This window comes from Sylvia atricapilla, chromosome 5 (assembly GCF_009819655.1).
Source record: "Sylvia atricapilla isolate bSylAtr1 chromosome 5, bSylAtr1.pri, whole genome shotgun sequence".
Lineage (NCBI taxonomy): Eukaryota > Metazoa > Chordata > Aves > Passeriformes > Sylviidae > Sylvia > Sylvia atricapilla.
In genome coordinates this window covers 35,016,412-35,036,808 of record NC_089144.1, presented here as the reverse complement: position 1 = coordinate 35,036,808, position 20,397 = coordinate 35,016,412, and the positions used below count along the sequence as shown (strand labels likewise).

The 20,397-nt window shown below is 41.3% G+C and overlaps 1 protein-coding gene across 1 annotated transcript in view; it reads left to right on the top strand.

Annotated features, from left to right (window-relative positions):
- The window catches only part of PTPRB (protein tyrosine phosphatase receptor type B), a 64,018-nt gene extending 46,477 nt beyond the window's left edge, over window positions 1-17,541 (top strand). The window contains exons 22-34 of the mRNA XM_066319172.1: window positions 280-386; window positions 898-997; window positions 2,302-2,385; window positions 2,489-2,506; window positions 2,611-2,692; window positions 3,148-3,238; window positions 4,391-4,467; window positions 5,271-5,405; window positions 6,467-6,589; window positions 6,858-7,021; window positions 8,093-8,228; window positions 10,405-10,525; window positions 11,519-17,541. Of these exons, the coding sequence (XP_066175269.1) occupies window positions 280-386; window positions 898-997; window positions 2,302-2,385; window positions 2,489-2,506; window positions 2,611-2,692; window positions 3,148-3,238; window positions 4,391-4,467; window positions 5,271-5,405; window positions 6,467-6,589; window positions 6,858-7,021; window positions 8,093-8,228; window positions 10,405-10,525; window positions 11,519-11,541 (1,261 nt within the window). The 3' untranslated portion in view covers window positions 11,542-17,541. The remainder of the gene's footprint in view (window positions 1-279; window positions 387-897; window positions 998-2,301; window positions 2,386-2,488; window positions 2,507-2,610; window positions 2,693-3,147; window positions 3,239-4,390; window positions 4,468-5,270; window positions 5,406-6,466; window positions 6,590-6,857; window positions 7,022-8,092; window positions 8,229-10,404; window positions 10,526-11,518) is intronic.
- The last annotated feature ends 2,856 nt before the right edge of the window (window positions 17,542-20,397 follow it).

Here is a 20,397-nt window from a genome sequence, read left to right as displayed (position 1 = left end):
TGTGTGCCAGCAGCCAAAGCCCCATCTGTTACCTCTGCCAGGGTGCCTCAGAGCCCTCCACCTGTGCCAGCTGGGGTCCCCAGTATTTAACTCAGGGATCAGTAGAATTAAGTAGGAGAGTGATTTACTGAGGTGTCTGTATTAAGAATTATCTTTGGTCAGTGGAAAGGTTTTGGTTGTCTCAAAGGGGCAAGTGAGTTCTTCCTTTTCTGCTGTTGGTTCTGAACATCTGATGAGCCATTTTTTACTGGTTTTGGTGTTTTTTTTTGTTTTTTTTAGAATCAGCATACGAGCTTTTACTCAGCTTTTCAGTGAAGACCCAAAGGAGCTTCCTAAACCACTCTTTGCAGACACCTTCTTCTCTTTACCAATCACTACAGAGGCAGGTTGGTTTCAGGCTGTTAACAGTGACTGTACCATGTGATTATATATTGTGCCTAAGAATACTCTGGCATCAGGAACTATTTGTAAGGAGTAGAACAAAGCTTGTTGTGCACGTCCTGAGGGCTGCTCTGAGAGGAAACTGCAGTCTTGGCTTATCTACCTTTACTAGAAAATTCAGAGGACTGCTTGACCAAGCTGCTGGAAGTAGAGAAAAGGAAAAATGTTCAGTGAGGCTATCACCAAAAAAGCTTCTAACTGCAAGAGAACCACTCCCATATAATGGAGTTGTGCTTTCTTTTACTCTGGCTGGGAGTGAAAAATTTTGTTTATTGGTTTGAAAAAATGAGGACAGAAAATCAAGGCAAGGTTTTAGCTAAGTGTTCTAATGCCTTGCATTTGCTTGTATTTAGCCATTTTCTTCAGCTGATAATAACAGATCTCCTGAAAGTTATTGATTCTCTAATTCTTCTGATCCTTTTCTGAAGATATATAAATACACTGTTTTGTTTCTAGAGCCTCTCTTTGGAGTTATTGAAGGTGTGAGTGCTGGCTTGTTTCTGATTGTGATGTTGGTGGCTGTTACTGCTTTATTTGTCTGCAGACAAAAAGTTGGGTAAGCTGACTCCCTATCCTAAGTTGACTATCATTCTCTGTTATTGCAATCATATCAAGTTATATTCATTCAAGTAATACTATTGATTAGGCATAGCTAAAAATTGGATGGATGCACTGAACTGTTCAACAGATAAAACCTATGTCCCCCAAATTCTGTACACACTAAGTGTACAACTAATGACTTACGTATTAAGAAATATATATACTTAATTCAAATGGTGTCAGAATTATGTTAGAGAAGATTAGTCCAAAAGATTAGCTCAAACTTTACTTTGCTTCTCATTTTTTGTCAGTTATAGTTGTATATTTCACATTATAGATGAATCTTAAATAGTGAACTTACATATTTTTAAACAATTAAATACTGTATCTCAGCTGAAAAAATCTTTATCTGTTTAAACTATTTTGCATGACTGAGAGGTGTGAAATTCTTTGTAGTTTCTGAAATTAGGAAAAAACCTCAACATTTCCAGTGCATGGGAAACACTACAAGTCTGAAATTAAGTTCTTTTACTAATACAAAATTAAGTCGATATGTTTTTGAATTTGCTTTTCATATGCCAGAATTTCAGATTAAAAAATACCTGTTTTCTGACTAATCATAGCTTTTTTCCAAAATGGATAAACTTCATTGTAGAATGTGGTTTCTTCTTGTAAGTTATATACCCAGCAGGATAGCAGTAATACTGGTATATTTTCCCACATCAAACATAAAGAGAAAGTGTTCTCTAAGGGAGATGTCTTGAAGGAGGAGATGGCAACAAAAAGATGAAAGGCAATACTAGCTGTGTGGAGTAAGTACTGCTTCTGTGGCTTTCCCAAAGCTGTGGTTCTGCCACTTACTCCTGCCATGAACATGGGCATCTGCTACAGGCCTGGTCTGCAGAGTGGATCTGCTGGAAGCTGTAGACCTTTTACAGCTCTGAAAATCTACCTACATATTCCTCCGCATGTAAGAATCAACCAATTTAGGCTCCATCTTAGTGTAGGGCACCCTCCTTAATGATGGACTGGGCTGCGAGTGTTTTAGAGCAAGAAAAATGTCTTACTGCCCGTGCCGTGCATACACTTCACATGACTATTGAAATACAAGTTGATATTCAAGAAATACCAAGTTGAAATACAAGAAAACTCTGTGCCTCAGCTAAGAGCAATGTCACAGGATCAGACCAAAAATTGAAACACACTGGAAAACAGTAAGCTGGAAAAAAGAAATTTAAAAAAGTGTAAGTTATGTCATTGCCAACTCTTACCAGTTTCAAAACTTAATGATATAATGGAATACCTTTGTTTTTGTTCCAGCAATGGCCATGAGAGACCTACAACAAGACTGAACATTCGCAGAGACAGGCCACTGTCAGTCCATTTGAACTTGGGGCAAAAAGGGTAATGTAAAAAGTTTGGGTTTTTAACATGGCATTATGGTTAAATAGACCAATCTGATCACTTACTGATGAAGTGTTTCTTTTTCTTTTGAAATAATTTCCAGGTACCGGAAAACTTCCAGGTAAAAAGAAAAAATTATTACCTAAAAAACTTCTTGGTAACCAACTGGATAAATTCTGACTGTGATTCATCCTGTGATTTTCTTCCTCCTGTTGAATATTTCAGTCCGATCAAAGTCAGTCACTTTGAAGCACACTTCACCAAACTTCAAGCAGATTCCAACTACCTTCTGTCCAAGGAATATGAGGTGGGATCCTAACCTAAGCAAAGGGCTTGCCTTGTGAAGGGGTGGACTGAATGAATCAACTTTCTAATGTATTAGAAAGGCCTGCATTTGTTTTTCTTATTCACACAAATCCCAATAAGATGGAGCATTTAATTTGAACTCCGCTTGTCCACGTGCAGAAACAACTTTTCATTTGGCATCTTCTGGTTGGCAGCCTCTGCCTGATATCTCTCTGGCTGAAATCAGTAGCTTTTGTTTGTATGTCGCATCTGTGTGATAAAGTATGGAAGGTACCTGCCAGCCATGCATTTGCTTTAAAACAAAATGATTACCTATGTAATTTTAGTTTGTTTCTTTTAAAAAAGCACCTGCTTTCTGTCCATGGCTTTGAGAGCTGATGAATGCTATTTCCCTTTTTGTTGTCTTGTCCTTTAATTATTTTCACCTCACATTTTATTCCTATTCCTTTTTTGCAGGATTTGAAAGATGTGGGTCGAAACCAGACATGTGACATAGCACTTCTGCCAGAGAACAGAGGGAAAAATCGTTACAATAATATATTGCCCTGTAAGTTTTAGCTTTGGTTGTGTAATATTGCATCACCCCAGCTATTTTTCACCTTTTTTTCAGTGAGTCTAGTGGAAAAGAGTGGAGACAATCCCTTCCCTCCTTTCCATCCGAGATGAAATATCTCTGCCATCTCAGGTCCTTGTGCAAGAGGCAGATGATGCATGGCCCTGAATGGCTTCACACAGACCAGTAATTTAATTTCACACTAGAGGTGTAATGACTAGCATTCAGTCCAGGGAGAAAAAGCTCCAGCTATTAGGGGCATTCAGTCACTGCTGATAAAAAGGATAGTAGAAATAACAGTAGCGTTTTTTTACATACAGGGTATCATCCTGTGCATTCAGTGCTCTTTGACATCCTCGCCAAATCTTTATTCTTCAGAGTACACAGCAAACCTACTATACAATGTAGAGCTAGTGTGATTCTGCATGGTAAAACATGTGTCAAGTTAACCCTGTTCTTCTCAGGCAAGACCTGTCTGTCATTGAGAGGTTCCCCCTTTAATCTCCTACCTGTCATTTTGGAGGCATTACATTGAGGGGACACACCACGTAACTCACTGCTCCATATCCGCACTAATGGATGTGGGATGTTCTTGCAGCGCAGCCTCTCCTATGTCCTGCCTTCTCATGCCAGCAATGGCACCTGACTGAGATTCAACATGGCATAATCTCATGAATCAGTGTCCTGGTGGCTCAGGCACTTTGTTTCTCTCTACAGAGGGCCCTTCACCTACAGAAGATGTTTGGCCTGCTCAGCATTAGCTTGGAATATCACTGAAGTGCAACTGTTCTTTCAAGGGCAGAGCTGGCTGCTGCTTTCCAGTACAGCATACTGCTGTTAGGATCAAAGGAGGATGCTATTTTGGCCCTTTTGTTGTCATAACAAATCCTATGCAGCTCAGCAGAGGAAATTTGGTATATTTACTGCTTCCTTCTTAGCCGTCTATGTCCTAGTCTCTGGAACACTCCACAGCACTCACAGATTAAAGAGGCAGTAAACCCAGCAGTTACTCCTTATAAATTAGCTCTTCATATAAAATCTTGTAATAGTGCTGGCAGTCCTTCCACAAATGCATTTCTGTAAGTGCCAAGAGGGACTGAAAATCAAGACCTAGCCCTAAGCCTCTTGTAATCAATTTCTTGATAGATGATACATCAAGAGTGAAGCTTTCCAATGTGGATGATGACCCTTGCTCAGACTACATTAATGCAAGCTACATACCAGTAAGTGACTCGAGTGTGGCGTTTTACAGTCTTCCTTCCAGTGGTAATTTTTCCTTCACTGAAAATTGAATATAAAGCTGGATGGTTAAGGCTCCCCTCCCCCTTCCTTGATTCACTTGAGCTAAAATACTGAGAGCTCATTTTTTGGATGTGCTGAGAGACTGTCTCTGACTGCCATTAAGTTAACTGTCTGTGATTTACCCAGCACTTAAGGACGCTTTCTTGCATTGCTATAGTTATGTAAGAGAGCAAGTCTAATTGGCCAAGGACATATTTTTAAAGGTCGCTGATTTTATAAAGTGTCCACAACAACTGTAGCTATCACTGCAGGTGGCATCCTCACCGTGGAGCTGTAGCTCATCTTGACAGCATTGTCACCTTGCAGGGTGATAAAACTGGCTGAAATTAAAATAATGCCCTTTGTCAAAGAATTATGATTGATAATAGCAGTGGCTTTAGCAATCAGATTTCAAGCCAGAACCCAGCTAATTTATTAAAAGCAATAAATAAAACAAAAACCTCTAGCATTTTTAAAATTGCTTGAGATTGAGCTGAACACAAAAGTACAGTGGAAAGCTTTGACTGTCACAAAAGGAACAGTATTTAGATACACTGCCACAGTCTCTTCTCTCTGTTCCAGTCAGTCATTTGCTTCCAGGTCCAAGGCAACAATTTAGCTTTCAAAACCATTGTCCCAGCAAGGGTTGCTGCAGAGCCCTGGCTGCAACAGGAAGACTTTTTCAGTTGTTTGAAGATATTTTTTTTTTGCTTTTTTGGAAACTAATGGAGTTCTCTATTTGCAGGGCAATAATTTCCGCAGGGAATACATAGCAACTCAGGGCCCTTTGCCTGGAACTAAAGATGAGTTCTGGAAGATGGCATGGGAGCAAAATGTTCACAATATTGTCATGGTAACCCAGTGTGTTGAGAAGGGCCGGGTAAGCAGTGACTCTTCTTTATTATTATTAATGTCTGTTTCAACACCTATGAAAAGTTTTTGCATCTTATTTGCATACACTAAAGCAAAAAAGAGCCCAGTCAGGGAAATACACAGCATGAAAGAAAAGGTATAATATAAAGACTGGAGACAGATAAGGGGTGTGAAGTGAGGATACAGAGACTGTCTCAAAATCATGCAGCATGTCAAGGCTAAAATTTAGGAACAGAGCTCAGTGCTTCTGCTCTCTAGTCCAGGACTTCGTTCACTAGACAGTTCTCTGCAACATGCAGAAGGACAACCACTAACAAAAAGTGCCTGTTTATCACATCCACTCTGATCAACTTCTACTTTAAAAACAAGCTCTGGAGAGGAAATATTGATCAGGAAATACATCAATGATCTCTGATATATAAGCTCTGATGTAGTTAGCAAAGACACCACTCGTGCACTTAACACTTACTGATTGCAGGTGTATCATACCCCCCCCCAAGTATGACCACATCCTGTGCCCGTTGTAAGACAGTGACTAGATCTGTAAGAAGATTAAACAAACCTGAAGTAGTGATCCTCTAGTGGCACATATAGGGTCAGTTCCTTCCGTGTTATAATTTTTTTCATGAGGAGAGGGTGAAAGCTGACACAGAATAGGATCTGTGTCCTTCTGCATCTCACTGGTTCCAAGTGGGACCCTACTGCCAAGTCTCAGCAAGAGTTGAGGAAGGGGCACTGGAAGCATAGCTCTCATCCAGGCAGAGATTTGGGAAGAGTTGGCACAGAACATATGCCCTAGAAGGGGGCATCAGTGAAGTGCTTCCCATTACCCTCATCACAAATGAATTACGAGAACTTCCACTTCCCACCCTCATGCTAACCCATTCCCATGCAGACCCTGCTTGTTGACATGGCAGAGAGTGGCACCTGTCTCCCAATTCAGCTGCTGCCTTTCTTCCTTCATCCTCAAGCACAAGAGGTCTGAAGTCTGTTTGTGCCAGTGCAGAATGGAGGCATTGTTTATAGCTGTTTCAAACACTATATTTTCCTTTCCTTGTGTCCCTGCAGGTAAAGTGTGATCAATACTGGCCCCATGACCAGGATTCCTTGTACTATGGAGACCTGATTGTTGAGATGCTGTCCGAATCAGTGCTCCCAGAGTGGACAATACGAGAGTTTAAAATCTGCAGTGTATGTTTGCCGTTTGTTTTGGTTGTTTTTTTTTGTTTGTTTGGGGTTTTTTTTGGGTTTGTTTTGTTTTGTTTTGTTTTGTTTTCCCCCTGATTAATTAGCTTAAAACACTTGCAAGGCAGAATTAGGAAGGTTTATTGTGCTGTACCCCAGTTGTGTCATGCCTGGCTCCCCTCTGGTGGAAGCTATAGCATTTTCCCTAAAGGTACCTGTTCTATGTGTCCCTTTCCCTCTTGTCCTGATGACCCACACTTTTGAATCCCAACAGGAAGAGCAGCTTGACTCAACAAGGCTCATTCGTCACTTCCACTACACTGTATGGCCAGATCATGGGGTGCCAGAGACCACCCAGTCCCTGATTCAGTTTGTCAGAACTGTAAGAGATTATATCAACAGGACCCCAGACACAGGACCAAGTATTGTACACTGCAGGTATGTGCAGCAGCAGAAGGTCAGTGCCACAGAGCCCTTGTGCCTATCCTTGGGAAGATCCCAAATCTTCATCCCTGTTAGACTGTGGGCAGCCACAGAATCTGAGAGATAGCTGCTTGTCTTAAGTTTCCAGATACATCAGAGCAGTATTCCTAAGGCACATGCATTAATCCACAACCTCGCCCTGGAGATGCCTTGAAAATTATTCTTAGGGAACCACTGTGTCTCTGTAGTACCACTGGAGAGCACAGAACTGTCAGCAGCTACTGTTCATATTAAATTGCCCGTGTGCTGCTGTTGGGCCCAATGTTTGAATCACAAAGGGGTGTTTTGAAAGGTAAGATATACCTGGAGTTAATCTATGTGTGGATGTTGAGACTAGCTGCCAGATCCATCCTTACTCTGTTCTGACTGAGACTCCCTTTTCTTACTGCCATTTCATGCTCTTCTGCGTTTTCTATCTTTGGCAGTCACAAAGTCACAGAGCTGCAGTTTTCTCTCAGTTATGTGGTACACCCCTACACTTGCATAAAAAATGACAAGATTGACCTGTGTGATCTGTTAGCCACTAGCCAGTTGCACAGAGTATAGGGCTACAGAGAAAGAGTGTGGTTGGTGCTGTATTTTCTGATAAAGCCATATGTTCACTGGTAGTACCTGATTGTAGTGTCTGACCCCTCCACCATTATATGGGCTGTGGCTTGTATCTTAAATGGCCCTGCCTGTGTCTGCCTGTACAGCATGTCAGATGTCTACTGTGTTCCACAGCTGCATTCCCTGGAAAGAAGAGGTTTCAAAGTTAGAGTCAGGTGCAGTTGTTCAGTGTATCTCAATGACTGAGTTAATCCAAAAGAGAAAGCAGTGCAGGTTGTAGCAGAGATACCTCTACCATTACTATCCTTTCCTCCTTTCTAAATAAATTCCATTATAAAGTGTTATAAAGGCCCAAAGGTGCCATTTGAACAGTTTGCTTCTCACCCTGGAGATCAGAACTTTACAAAAGTATCACATAAGATAGTGAATGCTTTGATCCATCTGCTTTTAAATCTCTTGGGTTGTTTTCTTTTCCAGTGCTGGTGTTGGCAGGACTGGCACATTCATTGCACTGGACCGAATTCTGCAACAGCTGGATTCGAAGGACACTGTTGACATTTATGCAGCAGTACATGATCTGAGGCTTCACCGCGTTCACATGGTTCAGACAGAGGTAAGGTTTGGATAGCCTGCTGTGCAGCGACAACGGCTACGGGATATAATAATCAGTCTCTCATCTGAAAGGCTTTTAAAGCACTTTGCACTTACTCCACTGTGAAATACTAGTTAGATGTATTTTAGCTCTGTGGGAGTTTCCAGTTCAGGTTTTTTTCCATTGGCTGTCTTAGAGAGGGTCCAAACCATAACAAGTGGCAGTTACGCTTTCTGTAGATTTCTCCTTTTATTTGCCCTGGCCCACAATTACCCCAGCAGTATTATGCAAGACACTTAACAGCACACTGTTGCTTTACTGCACAATCCAGTAAATGAGCTTTAAGTGGAAATAGGTCCTTCAGGGACGGGTTTGCAAGACAAGCCTAAACCAGACAGATAGGCTGACATAAGAAAGAGGAATGCAGAACAGAAAAGATTAGATGTATGCAATTTTAAAACTCTAGCCACTGTGACCTTGTGCCTTTGCAGTTTATATTTTATTGAGCTGGTCTGTCATTTTCATCATAAAGATTTTGGAAAGTTGACTGGGATTTTCCTAACCTATTGTGGAAAAGCAAGTACATTTACTCTCGAAGTTCAGAAAAAGTAAATGTTTTGTATTTTTTTCTGTGCTTTTAAAATGGTAAGAAAATTATGTTATACTGATAGGAGCTAAACACTTAGGAGCTGATTTAATAAAGGTGTGTTGTGGAAGTAATCTTTACATTTTCCCCGTGAACTATTACTAAAAAAATGAGAACAAGTTTGATGGGTCTGCCTGTAGCTTGATACTAATGGAGCTCTTTGCTGCAATTTGGAAACCAATATGTCAGTGACAGCATTTTCTGATAGATGTAAAAGTCTCATATGGGTATAAAGAAAGGCCCCACTGCGAACACAAAACAAAGGATTTCCTGGAAATATCTTAATCACAGAAGACCTTCTCCTGGAGGGGACAGATTTCCAGCCTGGTCTGGGCATCTTCAGAGACAGATTGACCTACATTCCCATTATCCATAGTCTGCAACAGATAGACATCTCAGGAGGGTGGCTCTTTTTCCCTAGCTGGATAAAAGAGGCAACTACCTCAGGTGCCTAAATTTGACGTATAGACAACTAAAGTTGTGTGATACACAACATGCCTTTGGCATGAGCTTGACATGACATCTGAGCCACATCCACACAAAAGTCACAGTACCATCATACTTGACAATATTCAGTCACAGAAAAACAGCAGCAGCAAAACAATGCTCCTGCTTCAGACTTGGCTCAACGTTGTTCAAGACAGGGGACTGCCGGTGGAGACATGCAAGGGAAGACTGTGCATCAGCTCAAAAGGCAGCATGCTGCAGCAGCTGTAACCATTCCAGTCAAAAATGGTCTTTGCCAAATAAGGTCTCCATGTTTGGCCAACTTTCTGTCATGTTGGTGGGTGGGGTGCAGGGTTCTGCTCCATGAAGAGAGCAGCTGCATGTGCATAAAGGCAGATATCCTCACTTTCCCTCACTAAACCACGAAGAGTAGCAAAGCACGAAAGTTTAATAATCTATTCTGTCAAGATAGTTTGGTGAGTGATCAATAGTCAATAACATGCTGACTCTCCTTACTTTGGTTGTGAATGTCATCTTAGCTCCATTATATGAAAGGCACTCTTCAGAAAAAAACTTTCATTTGCTGCATAATCAGAAACAATCTTAGAACTTTTGCTGGATTAAAAAAATAGGTTTTTTCGGATATTTTTCTAATTTTTTCAGAGATTTATGTTATTATAAAATTCTGTGGAAAATATTTCTTTTCAGAACAAAAAAAAAAAATCAGGAATTTTTTTGTCTTCTGCATGCTTCTCTGTACATAGTAATTCTTCTACATTTACTTTATACCAAAGCATTCAGAAGTAGTAGCTGTCCAACACAGCACCACATGAAATTGCACTTTACAGTTGCTAAAGCTTTCACTAATGGCATGATCTGTCAAAACATACTGTGTTCATTTATATTTTACTGATATTATTTCTAAAGAGAGGTGATCACAAAAATTTATGTTACTGTTGTGAAAAGGAGATTAATTTTATAAGGATATTTTGATTCTTAACACCACCCTTGATTTTGTGAGGAAGTTATCTTGTAATGTTTTTTCACAGTACAGAAAATTAAATTACAAAATTTCTCGGTGTCTTAAAAACAAATCTTTTGCAGTGTCAATATGTGTATCTACATCAATGTGTGAGAGATGTGTTAAGAGCCAGAAAACTTCGCAGTGAGCAGGAAAATCCCTTATTTCCAATATATGAAAATGTGAATCCAGAGTATCACAGAGGTAACTGCAAATTTATCAAATTGTAAAATGTTTCAAATGTAGTAGCTCACTGACAGTGTAATTGAGGGCAAATTGTGCTATACTTAACCACTGATATTTCTTTACTTCCTGGACCTTCATTTGTTCTCTCTGCTCTTTTCATTCATTGCAGTTGTGTCTTTATTTTCTCCATTAGTAGTCCTTATAACATCACTTCCTACTCCTGCCTTACCTTTATGCTTTGCTTGTCTCACACTTCATGGTTCCTATGCTGTCAAGGGAACTGAACCCCTTTCCCTGTCATGATGTTGGTTTTACCTTGTAAGTCTTTACACCATCCATAAGCAACTGAGGCCACTGACAGCACTCACTGGGCTCTTCTGTCATTCACAGCGTTCAATTTCTGTCTGCATCACCCTCATCTGCTGTTGATAATATAGGCAGCCTTGAGAGACTTCCCATCTGCCTTGATTGGAAAATACAGGTGTCCTGGGCTGTGCTCTTTCTCCCTAGACTCTCCATCCTTGTAGGCTCCTTTTCCTAGCCTGTATCCAGTCCCTTGCTGTTAAAAGTTGCAGGAGTAGCAAACCTGGAACTAGCATGGCCCTTCACCTCCTGTGCCCATGTTACCAATCTGTAAGCAATGGTGACTTTGTGCTTGGTAGAGCTGATTCTTAAGGGATGTAGAAGATTTTAGGGTCACAAGAGAAGGATCTCAGTAGCTCCACAAATTTGGACATAAGGAATTAGGTTTATATGATAAGAAATCCAAATAATTTTCTTGATTTAGCCTGTAGAAATCAGAGTTGTCATCAACAGGTAGAACAGGCTTGAAGGAGGCCAAACCTGAAATACCCAGGTTTCACACATGGAGAGTCCAAGCAGAGGTGGGATCTGATCTTTAGCTGTCATATCAGTCACGAGCCAGTGCTGCTGCCACACAGCCACCTCTCAGAGCAGTGCTTGAATCTGTGTTGGTTTACTTTTTCTAATCTCTGTTTTCCTTGCTTTCAGATGCTGTTTATTCAAGGCACTAAGAATGTTAGAGATACCTGCTTTTGTGAACACATTTGTTAACGAGGGGGTTTGTTTTGGGGTTTTTTATGTATGTATTTCATGCACCAGAAAGGTGCCAGACCTTTTGGTTTAGACTGTGTATAATTTATTGGTCTGGTGATTTTTTTAAAGATATATAATTTAAGTCTAATAGATATTAATGTATATAATTGTATTTTGGCATTATGTAAATATGTATTTTTTCTATATTGTTTATATTAATATTATGCTTCAGATAATACTATTTTTTCTTATCACAGTTTTTATAAACTGTTCTACATAAAATATTTTAAATTGTATGGCTAACAGGACTGCTGTGTTTGGGGCGCTATTGGCATGACATGGGAAAAGTCCTATATGGAGAACCTCATTTTTTAAAAACATTGCAGTGGTTGTGAGATGAAATAAGCTACTATTAAGCAAGAAAGCAATAGTCCTGTCTAGGAATTACAATGCTACTCTACACTTTAAACTTACTGCCTTACATCTGACAAAAATGGGAGTAACCCATATCACAGTGGCATACCTTTTACAGAACTCATTAACAACTGAGCAAAACAGGGTTCACCTCACTAGAAGCAACTGTTTCAGTCTAGTGTGACATAGTAGAAAAATATCAGACAACATATGCTGCAGTGAAGTCTAGCAGACCTTTCTCCCACAACATACTTTGGGAGGAGACAGGTCACATTCTAATTTCTTTACACTGGTTTAAGAGAGCAGAATCAGACCACAACTTGTGTCTGTGCACTTTCACGTGTGTATATTTTTAATTAAGAAAGGTGTTCAAAGAAACCCCTCAGACATTTGTGTTAACAGACCTGTGAGGGTGTGAAATCTGGCAACTTCCGTAGCTCATTAGAAACAATGCTGTGCCATGACAGCCAGAAAAGCACAGAGAATGGCAAATGTATTGAAACAAAGACATATAAAGGTGTATATCTCACAGTTTATACAACTGGCCTTAAGCTGCACTTTGCCCCAAGTGTTGGTATCCTTCAAATGCCACTTGCTTTCACAAAGGGACAGTTTGGCCCCAGCATGTCTGCATAGAAAGAATTCTCCACTGGAATGTTACCTGCTGTCACCACCACAGGGGCAGTTGGAATGGAAAAAGGCTCATCAGGGAATGTAGGCTGGTCAGGCTGTCCTGATAATAGAATTATCAAATGTTTTGGGTTGGAAGAGACATTACAGATGTAGTTCCAACCCCCATGCCCCCAGGCAGGAGCTCATTACTGAAAACATGTGGTGATCAGCAAGAGGTATAATCAAAGAGCACTTAACCAGGGATCCTGCCCAGCCAAGTGGATTATGCACAGCCTCTCTCTCCTCCTTCAAGGGTCTAAACACTCTGTTCAGCTATTACTTGTCTTTATAAAATGCTCCTCAAACAAATAGTGAAGAGACAGTACACAGTTCCTCTCCATAATGAAAAGAAGGAAAGGCTTTGTAGTTCTTTGATATATCATACCCATACTTTTTGTAGAGAAAACTTAGCTTGTTACTGAATACAAGTGCCTAAATTCCACTTTTGTTTTGGAGGAAAAGAAATATTTCTGAAGGCCTTCTGAGAATCAATAAGTGACTACCTGAGTGCCTGAGGAACTCCTGTGGCACAAGCAGGACTGCACATCCATGTCACTCTAGTTTTCCTAGAGAAGGTAACAGCCTGATAGTCACTCTTCTTAGTCCATTTGGAATCTCATCCTTCCTTGACCAAATACCCTCACACCACTCAGAAGCCACCCTTCAAATCAGCTGTCACAGCTGCTCAGAACATGTAAATTTGGTGAATCTTTTTAGGTGTTTCTGAATGAAAATACTGCTTATCCCTCCTGCTCATCCTCTTTGACTCCACACAAACCTCAAAGTTCACCACCCATAATAGAAACTGAAGAAGATGGAAACTAGTATTAGAGTGAAAGACATTTTCAGAGAGGAAAGTCTAAGCAAAACCACAAAGAAATGTGCACATTTTCTGTAAATGCCTTCTTTTCTATATTTGCTAGATGACTATGTTAGCAAGCAAGGACAAATAAGTATGGCAGCTTTAGTTTGATTGTTGATCATGCTAATAACCGCTAGCCTTAAGGCATCATGAAAACTGCTGTTGTGTTACGTGCACTGCATTTGGTCCTTTCTGTTTTGCAGGGGTAGCCGAGGAGCAAAGATCACCATGTGTAATGGTTTCATGTTCACCTGTCTCTGCCAAATTTAGTGCAGTGGTTTTGAGTGTCTGCCAGAACTCTGCTGTGAGATAGGATCAGGAGAAAAGCAAAGCAAACTCAAATCTTAAAAGGGTACAAAGATTGATTTATTAACACACCCTAGTAGAAAAGAATGAAAATCAAAATGAAACTTTCAAAACAGTCCTCCTCCACCGACTTCTTTTCTCTCTCACAAACAATGTATAAAGACAAAGCTCAGAACTCTAGGTCGGCACTATGTACAAAACAGTCCCCAATCAGTTCTTTTAGAGAGGAAAGTCTCTCCTGATCTATTGTGGCAATTTTCCACAAGAAGGAACAGTCTGCTTGTGGCTTTTAACTTTCACCACCAGCAGCCACCTGGGAGAAAAATCTGCAGTTCTGGACCTCCCATATCACGTAACCTTTTCCATGACTACATATAGGTCATGGACTCATGCGTACTGGGGTGTCATTTTAAAAATGAACAGTTCAAACACAAAGGATTTCTTCATCTCAGGGAACAGAGGTCTCTTTTCACTTCCCTACTGGTGCAGAGGGCTTCTTGTCTCATCTCTCTCTGTTCAAACATCTCATTGGATCACAGGATCACAGCTACTAATTCAATATTCATTCAGTCCATCATAAATACCTTTGCTCAAGTCCACCAACCTGAACAATCATTTTCCCCAGTTCATATTGTCCACGATTTGAAGGGATATTCTAGCATATTACAGTCTGTTACCATAGCTCATAGGACATTTTCAGCCTAGGAACCAAGACGTCTTGTCATCACTTCCACCTAAGGGATCACTTCCTTCTCTGACTCTGATATCTTCATGTTGCCCTTTTACTTGTCCCCAGTTTGGCCTTTTCTCTCACTTAGAGAAGGGTCGGGGCTTTGGAAGTTTCATTCTGTGCAAGGAAAGAGTTAATATCTTGCCCGGGCCCTGCGGTGGTGATGTGATCCCTGCTGGGCAGCAGTCTCTCACACTGAGGGATCTTAGGACAGCCCGGCTGGTGGATGCCTCCAGCCCAGGTCTTGATGACAATTGAGGCAGGCCTGACCCAGGGCCGGCTCCCCCCAACAGGGAGGAGGGGCTGGCCTGGCCAGCCTGGGTCACTGCTCCGAGAGGCTGCAGGGGACAGGTTGTTTCCTGCTCCTGTGGCCGAAGGGAAAGGGCTGGCTTGGACACAGTCAGGGATTTATATGTGCCTTCCCAAAGTCACGCCCAGCTTCCTCAGTGGTCAAACAATAGGTCGATATCTAGGAATTGCTTCTGATAGGTCCCTGTCTTTTCCAAAACAATTCCAAGGTCCTTACAGGGAATTGTTTCCCTTTAACTAAAAACCAAGCTGTGTTAACCCATGACACCATGTTAATTACCAGCAGTACAGTTACACTGTTAAGACATGCCAAATGTACCCTATAAATTACCTCACACTCTACATCACCATGCCATTTTTTAATGCTGAGAGAAATGGAGCTCACTCAATACTACATGATCTGAGGACAAAAGTCTGATTGTATGCTCTGTGTGCGTGTTGTTCATAATTTTCAAAAAGACACACATCATTCTGCATTTTATTTGATCATTTTCAGCTCTCTTGTCTGCAGCTACATCATTCACAAATGTGTACCCAAAATGACAATGGCATAGCACCTAGTTTCATCTTTTCTCTCGGCTAATAATGGACACAGTTCGTAAGCCTCTTCTTCCTCATCACTTCATAACATGACAGATGACCTTAAACACTCTGGCACAGTGCTCTTGAGCAGCTTTACATTTCTGCCCAAGTAGGTCACACATGAGACTATATACTCACAATATTGCTCTGGTTCTGCTCTCTAGCCAGTTCTGCTCATATGAAGCCAGTGTAAATCCACTGAAAAAAGTTAAAAAGTATCTATGTAGCATTTTTAATATACAACACCTACTTCTCAGTATAAGTAATTGTATTTACTGTGCCTCTAAGCTGAATAACAGGACTAATGGGAAATTGTTAATGTAACAATGTAAAAATGGATTTGAAAGAGCCTGTGTGCTGAACAAAGACAGCTCTTAAGGAAAAAGACATCTTTTGAATGTCCTTGATGATGTTCAGTATTCTTTTTTTGATGTTTCCCAATAATAATGTTAGAAAGCAAGGCTAGTGTTGTTGCTGATCCATAAGCTAAGATTTGCACACTTGTAGCCCATCCTTCAAATCTCTGTATTGTCCACAAAGCTACCTGAGTACTTCCATGAAAGTCAACTGGAATGCTTGCCTGAAGAAAATACCATTCCACTTCTGAAGCACTTGCGGGGTTGGGCTTTTAGGTTAATTCAAATTTTTTATATTGAAAGTTATTTAATAATTAAAAAACTGTAATAAATATTTTTTAATCTGTGCAATACAGTTACAAGATCCACTAGCAATTGTAGGGAATAAATATGTTTTACATAGCTGGAGTTGATAAATGATATTTTTTGTTACTAATGGAACACAAAAGTGAGAGAAATAGGCATACTGTGAAGATGTCAAAAAGTGCAACTTTATACATTTTTCTCTGCTGCTATGGTTATTTAGCAATAAATAATGCCTAAAATGCCAGAAATATTATTTTGTGCCATAATATACTATGAATTTCCTTTCAATTGTAGAACAGAGAAAAGAAAATATGTGAGCTTTAAGTTTATATTATGTATTGTATATGGTTATATACACTTTGACTTTGAAAGCAAAAAGTTAAACACTAGACAGATAGGAGTACATGAGCACTTAGCTGTGCTCCTCAGCCTGGGATTTAATATACGGACTAGAGGGATGAGCGCAATAGCCATCAAATCACTCTATCAGCATCTCTCTCCAAGGCCACAGATCAGAGAAATGCATCTGACACTCAGAGATACAGCCTACTGCAGCCACAGCTTCATGTCCAAGGAGTGCCTTGGCAGGTGCTTAACATTTATTCAGATTTCTTTCAGTATTTCAGACGTAGAGTTTGTGTAAATAGAATGCAATATAGAATGACCCCTGCTCCCTCATGGCCCTGTCACAGGTGTCTGGCCTCTGGAGCTGTGAGCTCTGGGACCTATAATCCCAGGATGCTGTCACTTTTAATTGAAATGAGTGCTCACCCCAGTATTTGGGCAACATGCTGTAGACCCCGTGCCCTCAGCTGTCTCCCTCACGCTGACAAAATCAAACTCCTGACCTATTGGTAGCACCACTATGGCCAAAGCAAACTGGTCTGTTATCAGTGACCTCACAGATCGACAACTGGTTCAAACTGGGATTTTTTTTTTAGGCTGACAGGAAGTAGTGAAGACTAGGGACTAGCTAATTGAGAAGAAACTGTGGAATTGGGAAACACAGTGTCAGCGATGCTGGTAGTCTAATATCCATGACAGTTTAGTTGTTTCTTGGTTTATTTGAAAGCTAAAGAAATACTGTAAGCAACATTAAGAAGCTAAATATATATTGCTCTAGAGCAGGGCAGTATGCTATAGTGAAAACACCACAATTTTGAAATGTGGCTACCCATAAATTCTTTGCCAGTGCCTGGAGTAAAGTGCCTGAAAAATATCGTCAGTATGTATTTCATGCTCCTATGCAATATAATTACTTATAACTGTGTTCCTAACAAACACTGGGTGAACACAGAACTGTGCTACTATTGTCAATTTAATTTATGCATTTAAGTATATTTTTATATTTTTAGCTGCAGTCAACAAATCAGATGTATTTGAGTGTATTTTACACATTTTTATAAATACTTCATGAATAAAACATTCTTTTAAAAAATCACTTTCTTGTCTTCTGTTTGACTGCCTTTGCATTATGGATTTTGTTGTCCTGCTGCTCAGAGGAAAGGTCATAAGTGAGTTTGAATTGAGACAGTCTTCAGAGAACATTAAATTCATCAGAACCCTGAGCCTGTTGGGGGAAAAGAGGCTGTGCTGTTGCCCACTGGCCAGATTAGTGCCCATGTGGAGTTTCCTCCCTGGTTTTGTGCTCTCCTTCAATAAGCCAGATACTGTCTGGATTATGCAGTGAATATCTGAAACCACTGTGGGTCTTGAACTTGAATGTGTGTTATTTTAGAGACATTTTGCCAGGCAGTTGTACCAATTAGCACCACACTGCAACTCCATTGCTGCCTGCCCCTTGAGAATGTGAACCATGCTTTTTAACAGATGTGTTCCTTCTCCTCCTGGTCTCCACAGATCTTAAAAACCATTAGCATAACCATCCTTGTGGGGTCAGGGTGCTTGGCAGCAGCGTGCTTACTGCCAGTGCTCTGTTTCAGTTACTTCTTATTGGTCATCAGAAGTGTTTAAGACAAGTTTATTTAAAGGAAGGAATTATTTATTGACTTGTACTGTAAACTGTTTGCTTAGGGGATGTGTAGCAAAGGCTGTGAGGGAGTTGTGAGATTTTTTCTTTGTGACATAAAAGTTTATCTCTGAGTTTTGCTCTGTCCTGAAACCAATGTAGACACAAAAGTGATAAAATAATGTACAGTTAATATCTCCACACAAGAGAAACAAGGCCAACATTGCAGACAAGGATAGGTACAAATGTTTTTTACAAGGTACAGTAAGGAAACTAAAGAGTCTCTTCTAGTTCAACAACAATACAGGGTTTGATTCCTCTTAAAATACCCTCAGAATCTAGTTTTTAACTTTGATATTTTTTTATGTGCTTGATTTGTACCTGGGCTTCATACCTATGAGCTCATGGTTTTGTCTGATAAAATCATCTCCAGTACCATAATTTCAGTTATCTGTCTGTGCTTTGTCTTCACTATCAGTTGCTTTATTATGCCCTAGAAATAGCTGCTTAGATGTCTTATGGCAGGCAGGACATGGCAATGGTGATATGTCAGCAAATACCACGAGTGAAAATTTCAGGTGTTACTAGCCAACGCTTTGTACATCGGTCTGGTGCAAGTCCACTCTCAACCTGTGGAAAATAAAGAACACAAAAAACCCCACCACAGCAGAAAAAGGGGGAAAAAGCATTTCAATTAATTTGTGGAGATGTTCCAAAAGCAAGAGGTCCTTCTCCTGTTCCCAGGGTCAGTGCTCTGTGGGGCTGGGGGATGCTCTGCAGTGGCTGCACAGGCCATGGGCAGGTCAGGCAGAGGCTGGCGTGGCTGGGCTGGGTTGGTCACTCAGCTACCCACGGCTTCCCCCTGGAACTGACCTGCTGTTGGGTCTCCTCAGGCCAAAGCTACAGCTGCTTGGGATCTGGCTCCTGCAGATGCCTGGCATTCTCTTTATACCCAGTTGTGCTTACTGCATTATGCGGAACCTTGCAACAGCGAGCAGCTTTCCTTGGGATGAGAGATGGTCCCAGAGATCTGGAGTAGCAGTCAGCAGCACGGAGCAGGAGCAAAGACACCTTGGCCCAACAGGGCAAAGCGTTTTGTGGGCCTCAAAGCCTTTAAGTCTCAAAGGAAGACATCACCTCAGCACACCCAGCTTTGCTGTTGCAGAGGTCCCGGGGCCCCCAAAAGACCCTAAAATTGCCCTGAGGACTCTCACAAGGCAGGGTCCCCACTGTCAGCACAGGGAGGGTACACTCCAAGTCCAATCACAGGCTGCCCTCCCCACCCCTCCTGACTCAAATTCTCAGGAAGGGTGGCGGAAGCACGTCACAGCCAACAGAGTGCTCCAGGTGGGTGCACACAGCTTCAGGGTTCAAGGGGACAGGAAACTGAGATAGGCCAGCTGGAATTCAGCACTGGTGTGTTCCTCCCTCTGTGCCAAGACCTTCAGTCACTGAACTGTGGGGCCACAGCACGTGCTGCGGATGGCAGAGGCCTGTGATGAGGACACACCAGCTCTACAAGTGCCCCCATCCCAAGGCTCACAGGGATCTGTACACTGGAGTCCCAGACCATTAGCTCAGTGCCAAGAGCCAGGCCAAGAGGGTAATAGCCATGGCCTTGTGCAGCAGCCAGGCTCCAAGCACCACTGGCAAGTGCTGCAGCAGCTTGGCCAGACATCACTGTACACAGCTTTTTGCACACTCATGCCAAAATCCCTGCCAAATCACACACAGTGTCCTTGCTTGCCTTTGGTTGTTGCTTGTTGATGTGCCAAACCAAACCAAAAGCAGGTGGAGCAGCTACTTCTTACCAAGGATGAAGGCAGAGGTTTCCCATCCTCCCCACACAGGTGAGGGCACACAACCTGGTTGGCAGGGGACACCTGAGACCTGCAATTTTGATCCTCTCAGGACAAGAAGGGGCCCAAACCTGGGTATTTCTGCCCCTGCAAATCTTAACCCATTTTTCAGTAAGAGGAACTCTTCTTTCCAAAGGACAGGGCAGGTAGAAAGGGGCAAGCTGAGTGAATGCCTCCTGGAGGTCCGTGTCTCCAGCAGCCCATTTTCAAATGTTGGATCTCATGGATGTTTTTCTGTGTGTCTGTCTAGGCTGGGCTGGTTTGCACACAGCATTAAAACTTTCCATGTTTTACTAAGCAAAGCCCAAGTGCATCCTCATGCATAGGTGCAAAACTTGGGTTGAAGAATATCAGACTACTATAACAGCTTCCTAAAAACCCTTTGGTGGGTTATCAGGAGCATAAATTTGGCTTTGATCTGGTACTTCTTTCTTGTCTCTAAATCCTTGTATCTGCTTCTAGCTCAGAA